Genomic DNA, 14,453 nt, shown 5'->3' with positions numbered 1-14,453 from the left:
TTGTCTCTTTCATCGCTAATTCTAATTCCATTGGATCATGTTTTCCCTTTTCTTTTCTTGTATTGTTTTTTTTTGGTTAATTTTTTTTACTTTTCATAAAAATATCTATAGGAGACAGGTTTGCTAAGTAGAAATAAAAAATATTTTATTAAAAACTCATATATTTTTAAGAAATTGAGAAATATTAAAATAGTTTTTTTCAGCTTTTTCAATATAAAAATAAAAATATTGTTTAATTCATCTAATATTTTTAATTGAAAACCAAAAATGTACTTTAATTCCGCGTATCTGTTTATTAGAGAATTCAAATCTTATTTTATTTTTGGTTTGCGCTGCTGAATTTCTACACATTCCAACCTTCTCTTTATGGTAGTGGTACATTTACAAATGTACATAACATGCTCTGGATTATTTATTTATTTATTTTTATCAAAGGATTGTTCATGCAAGACCTCCAAAACCAAGCATTTAAGAGTGTGTTTGTCACACTGCCACGGCTGTGTTTTGAAAAAAACACAAATTAATTATGTTTGATTAAAGTTTAAATACGAGTTTTCCAAACATGAAACCCACAAAAAATAGTAATGAAACATAGTTAATTAAAGTTTAAATGTGTGTTTTTCAAACATGAAACCTATAAAAAATAGCACTGAAACACAGTTTAAAAAAAAAAACAAGATTTAGCTGTTTTGTTAATACTATTCACTTTTCTTAAGTGAACAGTGCAGAGTAAATTAACACAAGTGAACACGTGAATAGTGCAGTGAAATTGTGCACTATTCACGTAGAAAGAGCGGTATGTTAATATAAAATGCGATTAATCTTTATTCATTTGCACTGTTCACATGAATAATACAGTGAATTTATTTATTTTGCACTATGAATAGTAAAAAAAATCCAAATTTTTAATTGTGTTTTATTCAAAAAAAAAAACTAGTATTTAACATTATTTAATGACACTACATAAATTAGAAGGAGATCACATGATATTGTAATATTTGCAGAATTTGATTGCAGTCTCAATTTTGTTCCTAATGTTGTCGCGCTTAAAAAATTCAAGAAAACTGTAGTTCTTATCGGATGTATTTTATACATAATGGAATATGATGGAATTTTAGATAGTTTAATGAAATAATAAAAAATATTTTATATAAAGTATTATTTATTTCATGATGTATAACATCAATTTTAGAAGTATTTTTAACCAAACACATTAATCTATTTTTTCTTTAATTTTAATTTCAACCACAGTTTTAACTAAACATATATAAATATCAAACCAACTTCAATAAAAAATACCTTTTATAAAATAATTTTTTTTAAAATTACAGCTATAAAAATTATATAGTATCAAATATAATCTAAAAATAATAAGACTATGGTTTTTAGCTTTTTTAATTATAATCTCTTTTATAATCCATCGTTTCTTTCACAATAATAACAAGGCCCCTTTTTTCCAACTTCGAAAGTAGTAAAGTACTATTTTGGTAATGCAAAGAAGGAAGGATGTAAATAGGACAAAGTATTGCATTCAGTACCACATCGAATAAATTGGTTAATTTATTTAGAATTATGTTAGAGATTTTATTTTTTAAATTAAATTTTATTTGAAAATATATTAAAATAACATTTAAAAAAAATTATTTTCGACAACAACACATTAAAACGATCCAAAACACTCAAAAAAACATTTAAAGCAAAAAATATTAAGAATTTTTAAAACCACAATTAAATCACAAACACATCCTTAATATTATCATAACTTTCGCATAAATTTACAACCATATAATGCATTTGTACTAGCTATCTTCAAATACTTTAGGATTCTAATAGTGGCATTTATCTATGCATATTGTATGTTTAGTATTATACTGCATGATGTATTTTTAATTGAAAAAAAGGTATTAAAATAATATTTTTTAGATTTTTTTATATCAGAACATTAAGATGATAAAAAACACCTAAAAATCATTAACTTAATGCTTTTTTAGACGAAAAACAATTTGAAAAGAATGAGTTATATGATTTTTATTATTAATTTATATACCAACCAGTGGTGCAATTGAAACATTTTGTAGATAGGGATCAAACAAGAAATTTCGCAATAGTTGGAGGGCTTGAATGCAGTTTTCCCTAAAAATAAAAAACAAAATCATGGGCTGAAAGTACGAGCAGCAAGATCATCACTCTCTCTCTCTCTCTCTCTAGGATATTAATATGCTCAGTCAACACGATTTCAACACAAATCTCGTAATTAACATCAATTAATAGCAATCAAATCAATATAGTTAGGCCGCAAATCACTCCTGTCCTAATGTTGAGTTACTCTTTTTTATCATGATTGGCCTAAGCTGTGGGGGTTATTATTAGAGTTTTTTATTAACCTATGCTACATATGTACTTGCTCTGTTATTTTGTCTAAACTTGACCTGGTAAGATGATGTAATTGGCCTGCCGGTGGAATAATTACAATTTAAGAGAAGGTTTCATCGGTGTCATCTTGAGAGTGGCGGTGGAATAATTATAAATGGATGAGAAGGATTGATCGTGTTAGGTTAGAATAATAGTTTAAAATAGTTCTAATTTTTTATTTAATTTTTGTATCATATTCAAGTTTTTATAGGATTTTTTAAGGTTAATTTTTTTTAGAGTAGTTATGAAATTTCAAAATTTTATTTTGTTTTCTAATTGAGAGTGGTGATTTTCCTTGTTATTTTCGGATTTCATGCTTCTTTTCTTTATAAATTTGGATTTTTTTTTTTTTTTAGTTGAGATAGAGTTTCTAGTCTAAGGCTTTGTAAACCTTCTAAAAATAAGGATTAGAAGATTATTATTCTAAAAAAAAAAAACATAGGAGCTTGAGATTCTCTGCAATCCTTTTTCGCTCATTATAATTCATGTGTTCTTTTTTTTATTTGTTATTTTCCTTTAACTTTCGCCTGCTATATTAGAAGAGTTACATGGTGTAAGAAAAAAATATTTTAATTTGATCTAGACAAGATTCAATATTAATGATACAAAAAAATATATATTTTAATATGCATAAATTGATACATGATTGTTATGTATAAAAAAATATTTTATGATTAGAGAATTATTGTAGATTTTCTATGATTAATTTAAAAATATGTAAGTAACAGAGTAATTATTTTAATCTTAAGATGGATAATTCATTTGTTTTAGTCCAAGGGCTTTATAATTTTTTAGGGATGGAGATGTAAAGAATCTAATAGAAAAGTCCCACTTTTCTAGAAAATTGGAAGTGGTTTGATATTGCAAGCAAACAAAACAACTTAAAGTCCCATCTTTTTTTTTAATGTATATTCATTATAAAAACCTTTATATAAATAGAAATCTGCAATAAGTTTCACCATTTCTTTTGTTCTTATTTTTTTTTTATACTTTCAATATAAGTTGTTTTGTTTATGTTTTTTTTGTTTTTTTATTAACGTGGGTGTCCGAGCCAGCTTGCTCATACCTCGACTAATCCCACGGGCCCTGAAGTTAACGGCCATGTAAACCTCCAATGACTATCATATTAGCAATTATAGAGCTGGAAAACAAAGATCCACTACCATTGGGCTACCTACTATATGGTTGTTTTGTTCATGTTTTTGCAATTGCTAGAGTAAAACATCATTTACTTTTAGTTTTGTATAATGATTTATAAAAAAAAGTGTAAGGAAAAAAAATGGAAAAATTAAATAAGAACAAAAAAAATATATATATAAATAAATCAAATGTAAAGCGATAAATAATCCAAGTATAAAGAATAAAAATAATATTTTTATTCAAAAAACATATATAGAAAAAAAAAACTAAAATATATTACAAAAAAATGAAGATAATAAAAAAAATTGGTGATAAATAGATTAAGTATAAAGTGATAAATATACAAGTATAATGAAAAAGAAAAGAAAAAAAATCTAAGAAAAATTAAAAAAAAAAAAAAAAAAAAAGAAGAGAGATTTGTCATTAAAAAAATTAGAAAAAATCCCAATCATGTAATTTCTACCTTGAAAAAGGATTTCCTCCTTGAAAAAGGATTTCCTTTATATATATATATATGGAATACCACTTAACAAGGACTTTAACTATTCAATAGAATTCAGCCTTTACACGACCATTCTTTTAGCAGTTTTAAGGGCGGTTTGAGAAGATTACGTATATGTTCTTTGAAAAGTTATAAATTATAATTTTTGAAAATAACATATAAAAAGAAATTATGATATTAGCTTTTAAAATATCATTAAATATTTACAGCCACATATATATAGCCGCAGTCTAAAATACTGATATTAATTTCCAAACGGGCACTGATAGGTACCCTTTCTTGTTTCTTGACAGGAGAAGTCCAAAACAAACGAGACAGGCATTGTTCGTCTGCATATATTTGTTCAAGGACACCATTTATGGTTAATTAAAGCCACCAGAGAACTTGTCCAAACATTGACAGCTACGGCAGTACTCGTCCATTATAATGCAAAAACTAGCGCCTCCACATCATGTCGATAGAAAAAGCTTCAACGAATTCGTGATGGAAAACGTCCTGATCCCACCAGAATAGGGATATGATAATGAAGACACGTTTACGAGCAGATCAAAATCAGAGAGAAGTGGAGGAGGCCATAGTGTTCTGAGAAAAATCCTCAAGGGTTGTTGAAGGCTTGCCAAACTGGTTCAAATTAAGTTCATCGAATTAAGCTGAGCAGACGAAAGGATCATAACAAAACTTGACATTAATGAAGGAAGCAGACCAGTGTTCCTTTATGTTTGAAATCTGTTTTCTCCCCTTACCCTCATAAACGTAAATGAAAAGAAAGAAAAATGATGGTAAACCCTAACCCTGTGCTAACTATGCGTCCGAGAATAGAAAGAACAACATGTTTCTCAGCAACTTATCGCATACATAATAACCCTAACACACCAATATCAAAGCAAATGGTTATATATATATATATATATGGCTTGGACTGCCGGTGGTAATATTTCTGCTGGTTCCAACATCTGATCCATTCAAGCACCAAGCTAGGTTTAGTGGCATGCAGGGCAATATTGGGCCCTTATAATATACTCATGATATTGGCTAGCAAGTGGCTGCTTTTGATTGGTTTCCGCAGTCTATAAATAACCAATTAAAGATGCAGTTTACTGATCTCGTAGTATTCAAAGATATGGAAGCATTAATTAATATGCCCCAGCTCAGCGCACCCACCTGCAGCTGTCTTCAACTTGAAAGAGGCCCCAAGAGGGCAGCTGAACGGAGGAGGTGGGCTCACTCCAAGAGGGCGGCTGAACGGAGGAGGTGGGCTCAGTACTGTTTCCTTTCTCTTAGATGGTGTTTTGAAGAGCGGTGGATTGTGCGGTTTCCCCGAAACTCCCTTTATTAATGTTTGGTTAAAAATTAAACTGTGATTTTGCATGTGGATCCCATGATAAATATGAGGTCTGGCCTCAGTTAATGAGAAGTATCTCAAAGATGCTTTTCACGTTAAATAACTGGTCATGATGTAAATCAAACAATGTAACTGTGGTTGCTTATTGCGTTGAAATTCTTGGACAAATCTGGCCTCCCCATCAAAGCACATTGAAACACCGCAACCCATCTCTCTGATTTTTTTGCTGCATCGTCTCCTCCAACCTTGCAAGCGCCACCACTCTCCCCGCAGATTTGAATTAATATCAGTCAATGATTACGCCGACTTGCCTTTCAGTTTTCTATGCTTTCAGTAAAAAGTTTTGGCCGATGCCATTCTTTTATTGTTCTTTCACTAAAGATGTGGCGGCAAGTTCTAGCTCCTACCAAGATGAATAGGTAGGTGAGGGGTAAAAGTTTCGTGTTAATAGGGCCATTTGATTTTTGCAGAAAAAATGGATTTTTTTGCTGTGTTTTTGGTTGCTTGGTCCTCATGTGTCAACTATGTTTGGAAGGCTTCGAATAATTAAATCCATAGTGCTTGGTTCTCGTGCATCAAGCTGAGAGATGTCATTTGCAAGATTTTCAGTGTTGAGAACAATCAATAAATCAGAAAGAATAATTCAATCATATACATTCATCATTATACAATTAATTGAAAGTGTTATTAGAGTTTGAAAACATAGATGAAGAATTTTACAATTTAAATGAATGTGTGATAAATTTTTTATATAATAAAATTGCAGATATTTTAATGGAATAATAAAAAATATTTTTCATAAAGTACTGTTTATTTTATGATGTAATAATAGTTAAATCTATATTATTTTAATTAAAAATCATTAATATATATTCTTTTTAATAATTTTATCATTAAACTTTAATTTAAAATGTATTTTTAATCAAATATATTAAATGATTTTTTATTTAATTTTAATTTCAACAATAGTTTTAACCAAATATATATTTTATTAAAACAATCTTAATAAAAATATTTTTTATAAAATAATAATTATAAAAACTACCAATATCAAAAATATCTATATAATCTATTGAAAGATACATGTATTGTTGAACACGGGAGGGATTTGGCTTCTTTCATGTTCTTGCCTTCTTGGGGCCTGTTTTTTATTCAATGATTGATGTAACTATACCCTTTCGAGGATGAAAAAACGTAAATGATTTGGTTATTTGAGCGTCCCTCACTATCTCTATATGTCGTGGAGATTTATTTAATATTAGAAAAAAAGGTACAAATAATGACTTCAATGGCACTTTGGCAATTTCGACCCTTTTTTTTATTTCCACGTTAAATAGAAAACAACAAATCTTAATCACTTGATGTCCCTTGAGAACCGGTTGGTATTAATTTTCCTCTTTTACACCAATAGAAACGGCCTCGTTATGATATTAACCAAAAACAAAAAACACCACACATATATAATAATAAATAAACCAAAAAAAAAAAAAATGATTTACAATATATAGAGCCTTAGGAACCGACGAACGAGGACATTCACATCACTTCACTTTAGGGTCTGGAACAGGTCACCATGGTGCCATTGATATCAAGGTTATTAATAATGCTTTTTTTTTTAATAAATACAGAAAATATAATGTAAATTTAGATTATAAAATTAAATTGTAAAATTATAATTAATTTTTTTAAGTAATTATATCTTAACAACTACAGCCAAAAATTAAATTATTTTAAAATCTGATAAATAGAATCAATAATATTAAATAATCAATGAGTGTGTTAAATAAAATGAGAGATAGATAATATAATCAAAAAATTAATGACATGAATAAATAAAATATCTCTTATTAAAACTTTGCAAAGGGATCATTAAATGGTAGGAAATATACAATAACCTGACGACAACTTGATTGTTTCCATTCAAAACAAGTTCTAATGAATTCCATTTTGGGAGCAAGCTAATAAATCTAAACTATAATTAACTAACATAAGTTCAATAATGAAATAAACTTTTAAACAATATATAATGCACCAGAACAAACCCAAATTAAAAATAATTATTTAAAAATAAATAAATAAAATAGATAATAAAAAACAAAGTTTTTATTCTGAAATTCCTCATTGTGGCCCGAATCTCAAATTTTCATATATTCTTTGTAGATTTCAGTCATGATTTCAAAAACATGTTGTTCTCTCTTGTTTAGATGAATTAACTGTGTCTACTATATATGATTGAGATACTTGAGATGTCTAATTTCCAGCACAACTTTAATCGCAACAAAACTCCACTAATAACTCTAGATATATCTCAAACAGTACATAAATATCTAATTTGAAAGATTTGACAAGATTTATCTAGTAACTTCGATCATTTGAAATAATATGTTCCTGAACTTTATTTAACTTGAAACTTTACCACGATATATAGTTTCATATGTCTAGTATTTTCCTATAAAATTATAACTCTATCTGATATATGGTTTAAAGAGATATCTAATCTCAAAACTAGTCAATAAATATTTTAATATAAATTAAGATCATAACTTGATAAATTTAGTACCTGTGAAATCAAATAGGCTGAATTTATCAATTTTGTATAAATAAAGTCTGATTCTACTGGGTTTTTGAGAAATAACAATTTTGCATTGTTAGACAACAATGATTGATATAGCTGCCTGAAACCATTTCAAAACGATTTAAAATGGGTGGTAGCCACCACCCCCATGGCCATGGTCAAGTCAATACACCAAACTTATTCAATGCCAACCAATGAAGACCATTACTAACTCGAATTTCATGACAACCTACAAATTACAAACAGAAATGAACCATTATCTCTCTAAAAAGACCATAACAATCAAAGCACCATGGTTTGTACCAATCCACGAGAACTCACACCCCTTGGTGAGTGAGACCGTCGCCTTCACAAGTTTTTCAGCTCACCCCATTACCAGTCCACCGCCCGTCAGGTAAACCTAGCCTTCAGCATCTCCGGCGCTCCTCAAGGACCGAGCCGTAATAATCACACAAAGGACCTGAGTACACGTCGTCTTGACTGGGAAAATATTTGCAATTTCCTTAATCTATTTATCTCATGGAACAATAGCAACACATACAGCTAGCATCTAACAAAAATTCTTTGAAGTTCAGAATGTCGAGCTACTAGCGCTCTTCAAGCTCCAGAGGGTGAATTGCTTGCCTCCCTTGCTCGATCCAGCTACATTTGTTCCCATACTTTGGAGCTCCTCGCTTCAAATCCCCTTTTGTTGGAAAAAAATTTTCAAGAAAAAGAAAAAGAAAAAGAAAAGATTTCCACCCGTCGATCTGGAGGAAGGGGGAGTTCACTAGGGAGGAACTCGTAGAGAAGCATCCACGCAAACCAAAAAAATGCAGCAACATATAAATAGAACAGCTATAGTTGCCACCGGCTATTCAGAAACACAATTCCCAAGAAAGATTGACAAAAGGAACCATGAGTAGCCAAACTTAAAAATCCAATCTGCAGTCATTCGAATTCATTGACTAAAGTAGGCAACTGGCTCTGATCAACTTTAAAACGTTAAAGAAAAAGTTCTACCCCTTGTCTGCTTTGTTTAAGCGATGTCCATCTTCGACTTCAGCATCTAACTTTAAACTCTAGCCCTCTTGCCACTGCAACTTGGGCACTTGTACTGCTTGATATGCTCAGCTTTGGCAGGTGTAATCTTGACGCATTTCCCATGGAACCATTTCTCGCAAATATCACAGCAAATCCAGAATTCATCAGTGCCATAGCTTTCACCACATGCTCCGCAAGTAGCACCCTGTTCGTCATCTTCTTCTTCCTCTTCCCCACTCTCATAGTCTTCCTTGGGTGGTGCGGATACCTTTACTGCCTTAGTCTGGGGCTCAGGTTGCCGGGATTGCTTAAAGACCACATTCAAACAGTAAAAGAAATTGTAAACAGAACAGCGTTGAGAAAGGAGTATCTGATAGAATTAAATGCAACTCATAACTTCTTACCATCTTCCCACTTGATTTGCTTTTGCCACTGTTGTTGTGAGTGGCAGACTGGTCCTTGGGTTGCTTACAATTTCCGGACACAACCTCGAATATTGTGGGGAGCTCATTTATCATCTGGAAAAGCCTCTTCCTGTCAAATCGGAGTTCAATTACAATTAGAATGGCATTCTTTTATTTATTTATTGCATTGCAAGTTGCTCGTTCGAGAAGGGGGATTGTTTCATGGATTGACATGGGGATATGTTCATCGTGAAATATTAATGGCTCTTGTGCTGGGAAATTAAGAAGAGCAGGGTGAAGCCTTCCTTACTGTGACAGGAAATGTTCAACTCTATTACATGGAAAAAAACAAAATAAATATGAAAAGAATTAAAAGCAGAGAATAGGGTAAAATATGAACAGAAGAAACACAAAATAACAAGAAAAGAGATCAAAAGAAAAATTAGAGGAAAAGGAGTTCAATTGAAGGATTGGGAATCTAAATGACAATATTTTTAAGACTGAGATGTAAAATTTTATCACTAGAAATATACAAAGAGTTGTTAGATCTTTCAGATCCCCGGCAAAAGATTTCAGTACCTTGTATTCCATGTGTAGTTCATGCCCAAACCAAGCAAATTCCATCTGATTTTAAAGACAAAGAAAATTCTAGAAAAGAAGAGAAGCTATTGCACAATCTCTTATTCAAGCAGAATAACTGATACAAGGTAAATGGAGTGAATGTCCAGTAGATAATTTCTTGATCACTGGTTTAAATCATGTAAATAGTTTCTTGATCGCTAGTTTGATGATTGCACAAACACTTAACCCCATATCCAATGTTCAACTAGCTAGAACGAAAGAAAGCTCGCACTTTCATCTCAAAGTGTGCTAAGATTTCATCAGCTCCCTTTTCTAATAAAAGCACTTCTTAAGAGAAAGGAAGCACCAGACTGATTTGAGCCCATGGAAACAAATAAACTACAAATAGAAGGAAAATGATTCCATTCCAAAAATATCAATAATAGTTTAGTTCTTCTAGATACAAGTATGCAAATCAGTAATGGTCTGTTTATCCTTCAAGTCTCTAAAATTATCATTGGGCTAGTATAAATATGGGTCTTGAAAGTATTATAATCCAAGTCCATAGGACTTCCTCTCATTTGAGAGCAACATAATATAAGAATGAGAGATGTGTTCAACCATGCTTTCCTCCTCTTCCCTGCTTTTTCTAACACTAGATATTTCCTGGGTTCATGTCAACTGCCAACTATGTATGCGGGCATAACTGGATGATAGATCACAAGAAAGTGAAAGCTAAATTAAAATTCAAAAACAAGTCAATCCAAAGCAAAATGCGCAGATAAGACACAAGCAACATGCCAGATACTGGGCAGTTTACTCAGTTGACAGGAAGAACAGAACTAGAAACCTACCAGAAGAGTTTATGCCCAGGTGAAATTATAAATTTCAGGGAAAATACAATGACGTGGTTTGCACTTGTAAATTTTAAATCTAAACTTGGCAAGATCAGCAGTAAACTAAACAGTAACTTATGGCCAAATTGCCAAAGAAAATTGGACCATACCTTTCATTCTTCCCAAACCCAAAACGTGCACCAAAATAAAATGCAACAGCAAGCAACCATGAATCGCTGTGAACTGCAACAAGGGATAACCAGTCTTTCTCTTGCATCCCATCCCTAGCAAAATTTATACCTAGTGCAGGCTCAGGAAGCTCAGGAGGCACCTCCTCCACAGGCAGATTAACTTCCCATGTTTCATTTGGGAGTCCATATAGGCACAAGTTCTCCTTATCTGCAAAGTCATATTTGATATATCATCAGAAAGCTGAAATATTCAAACTTGTAAGAAATTTCATGCTAGCTGATAACTCATGCAAATGCTTAAGCAACTGTAAGATTGACCAATCATTTGGTAGTAACAATAACTGTGCAAAATAGATTATATCTAGCTATGAACTTTATGTAGCTGATCTCAAATTCAAAATCATGAATAAAGCAATTATCATGCCAACTCTGTGACTCAAAAGGGATGATATTTAAGAATACGTTTTTTTTTTCAAGTGTAAAGGACCATAAATGTCCAGGAATTAGACGCATTTTAGGATGAGAATTTATGTCACTTTCCCAAACACTTTCTATTGAGAAAGCGCTAAAAGCAAGCATATATACCATGAGAACCAGTATCAATATCCCCAAAAATCCCTACCCAGCTATAAATGCAGAAATGATCTTGAAACTAAACTAAGGTAAGACACGAAGATGCATTTACTCATTCAAAATAAATATAATCAATCACAGAGACTTCCACAAAATAATTCCCGCTAAACCATTTACCTCCAACCTTCTTTTAAAGTTCAGGTTAGAGATATCTTCCCCAATCTGACTAAAAAGAATCAAATAAATATAAATAAATGGAATAAAATTGCTACTTGAAAAGCATTTCATTACACAAAGCACACAGAAGAAGCTATAAATTATAATAGTTGAAATTCCTGCAACTTAAGATAAACAGAACATTGCATCAATAAAAAAAGATATTGCTTAATTCTTTCTTTTGAGACAAACACTTTCTCGCCCAGCACTTTCCATACTAAAGATGATATATCTACACATGAGCACACACATGCACATGCTATGACAATTATTTCCAGAGTCTATAAGCATAGTTTCTTTAATTCAGTCCAAAAGCAGAGCAAGCTAAATCCCGAGAACAATCACCCATGCACATGGATGTCTTAAATTCCCAAATGGTAAGTTTTCTCAAAAAGGTGAAATAATGAAATAGCACATTGCTCACTGTGATTTTAAACTGAAATGTAAAGCTCTGCAATCTGTATTTGAGGTGATTATTGCAAATATAGTAAACATAACATGATCAATAATTAGTTTGTCAAAGAAAGCAATCCCATGTCAGGCTTGCAGCAGTATGAGTGAACAACAGTGTCAATTACCAGAAACTATTGAACTAAAGGAAGTAATGGGCCACTTTAAAACACTAGAGAATGGAGATTATATCAGATTACGCAGACATAAGCAGTGAAGTTTGCAGTCACAGCATGCCTCAGCTGATCAGATTTTAAGATTTCTATACATGAAACACTCATTTGCGAATAAGAAACAACTAGGAAGTTAGACTGGAAAAAATTACTGAGACATACAACAACTGTATGGGGTTAAAATCAAAACCATAGAAGCACAATTAACACAGTACTTTCACTTCTCACAAAATCACTCTGCGGTTTGTGGGGTATTAAGGCAGTGAAAACATAGCTTAATAACACAGCAACTGCAATAGGGAGACAAAGGTTATGACATCCTCAACTCAAACATACCCAAATTCAAAAAAAGAAAAATTGATACTCAAAACCATCAAAAACACCTTAAAATAACAAAATTCACGTAAAACATTCATAACTTTGAAATAAAGAAAATTAAAAAGAGAGAGAAACTCACCAGGGTCACACTGCTGGTAAAACTTCTCAACATCTGCAGAAAACAAAGAAACAAACCCAAGAGTGAATTAAAGAAAGAAAGAAACAAACCGAACCCATTAAGCAAATATAGAGATAAAGCATAAAAAAGAAGCTAAATTAGTCCAAAAAAAATAATAATAAAAAAAAAAAACAAACCGGTAGTGAGAGCCTTGATTAAACCAGAGCGTCTTCCTTTAAAATCACTAAAAACTTCTTCAACAGTTCGCGGTATTGGGTGCGGTATTGCCTCCATTCACAATCTCTATCTGTCTACAAAATTAGATAATGATAATGCAGTTTATTGGGTCTTAGTTGAAGGAAGGAAGGAATTAATTAGGGTTTTCGGGTGCTGGTTAATGGGAATTTTGCTTGTTCCTCCTACTCCTAGGGTTCCCTGCTCTCTTGTTTTCGTTTCCCTGTCTTAATTTTTTCCGATTTAATTTGTGGGCGAAGATAGACGGACTCTTTTTATTTTTATTATATATATATATATATATATATATATATATATAAAGAGTCCGTCTAAGGTATCAAGTTATTTTGATATTTATTTATATATATAAAAAAATTAAAATATAAATTTAAAAGCCTCCATATATATTTAATTAAATAAATTAATAATTATCAATGTAAATAAATAAAAAATATTGTTAATAAGTCAACCAAAAAAATTTAAAATTAAATATATAATAAAGATATTTAATCACATAAAATAAGATATTTACTCAAATATTTTTATTTAATTTAATTTATTTAAATTAATAAAAGATAAACTCACAACAAAAAAACCTGTGAATTAAAAATTTAAAAACAAATTAAATTAATTGAATAAACTTACACCCTAAAAACAATTACACAAGACCAACCTATCAGAAATATAATTAAAAAATAAATATTTTTTATTTTAAAAAATAAAATTCATTTGTATATATAAAAACATTTATTGATGAATTAGAATAATATATTGAAAATCAAACACAAATATTTTTGTTAAAAAAACACATATATTCAAAAAAGATATACAAAACTTGTGACCTATATCATGAAATTAGAATAAACCAATAATTATATAAATCACCAGTGATAAATCTCTTAAATCTCTATTTAAGAGAGAAAGAGATTACTATATCTATAATGTTAACTCTCTATTCGGTGACTTATGTAGTTTTTTGTTTAACAGATAATCACTTAAAAAAAAAGGCATAGCTTATTATTTATAAGAAAATTTGAAAAACTCTATAAATTGATAAAATATTAATTTACCTTTTAAATAATATTCATATATTATTTAAAGATAATTTTAGAAATTTAATTAATCAAGTCCCCTTGATTATTCTAGAACTAGAATTATAGTCCCTGAATTAAATACATTCTAGTGTTTAATTTTTAAATTTATTTTTAATAAAGTAACACTTGATTAATTATCTCAATTTAATTTCTGACTAATGGTTCTTAATGTGTGTGACCCATTAGGTTCCTAATATTTTGGCCTAAATAGAAATTATTCTAATTAAATAGAATTAAATAAACTAAACAATTTAATTTATCATCAAATCAATAATTGATTAATTTATATTT

At 30.3% G+C, this 14,453-nt stretch overlaps 1 protein-coding gene across 1 annotated transcript; it reads right to left on the bottom strand.

Moving 5' to 3' along the window:
- Nucleotides 1-8,773: 8,773 nt before the first annotated feature.
- On the bottom strand, nt 8,774-13,348 carry LOC118031032 (PHD finger protein Alfin1). Its single transcript, XM_035035329.2, has 5 exons — nt 13,032-13,348; nt 12,856-12,888; nt 10,966-11,194; nt 9,399-9,528; nt 8,774-9,301 (listed from the first exon to the last, which is right to left on the bottom strand). Exons 1-5 carry the CDS (start codon nt 13,126-13,128, stop codon nt 9,026-9,028), a joined length of 765 nt encoding a protein of 254 aa, XP_034891220.1. The 5' UTR covers nt 13,129-13,348; the 3' UTR covers nt 8,774-9,025.
- Between the last annotated feature and the right edge of the window lie 1,105 nt (nt 13,349-14,453).

The sequence above is a fragment of the Populus alba genome, chromosome 3 (genome assembly GCF_005239225.2).
Source record: "Populus alba chromosome 3, ASM523922v2, whole genome shotgun sequence".
Lineage (NCBI taxonomy): Eukaryota > Viridiplantae > Streptophyta > Magnoliopsida > Malpighiales > Salicaceae > Populus > Populus alba.
Note: the sequence above shows the minus strand (reverse complement) of the source record. Positions and strands in the feature narration are given on the sequence as shown.

Excerpts from the sequence above, each read along its gene's own strand:
- LOC118031032 (XM_035035329.2), bottom strand. The coding sequence starts at position 13,128 with ATGGAGGCAATACCGCACCCAATACCGCGAACTGTTGAAGAAGTTTTT. Across the intron at positions 11,195-12,855 it reads TTACCAGCAGTGTGACCCTG|ATAAGGAGAACTTGTGCCTA; the intron begins GTGAGTTTCTCT and ends ATGACTTTGCAG. Across the intron at positions 9,529-10,965 it reads GGGTTTGGGAAGAATGAAAG|GAAGAGGCTTTTCCAGATGA; the intron begins GTATGGTCCAAT and ends CCGATTTGACAG.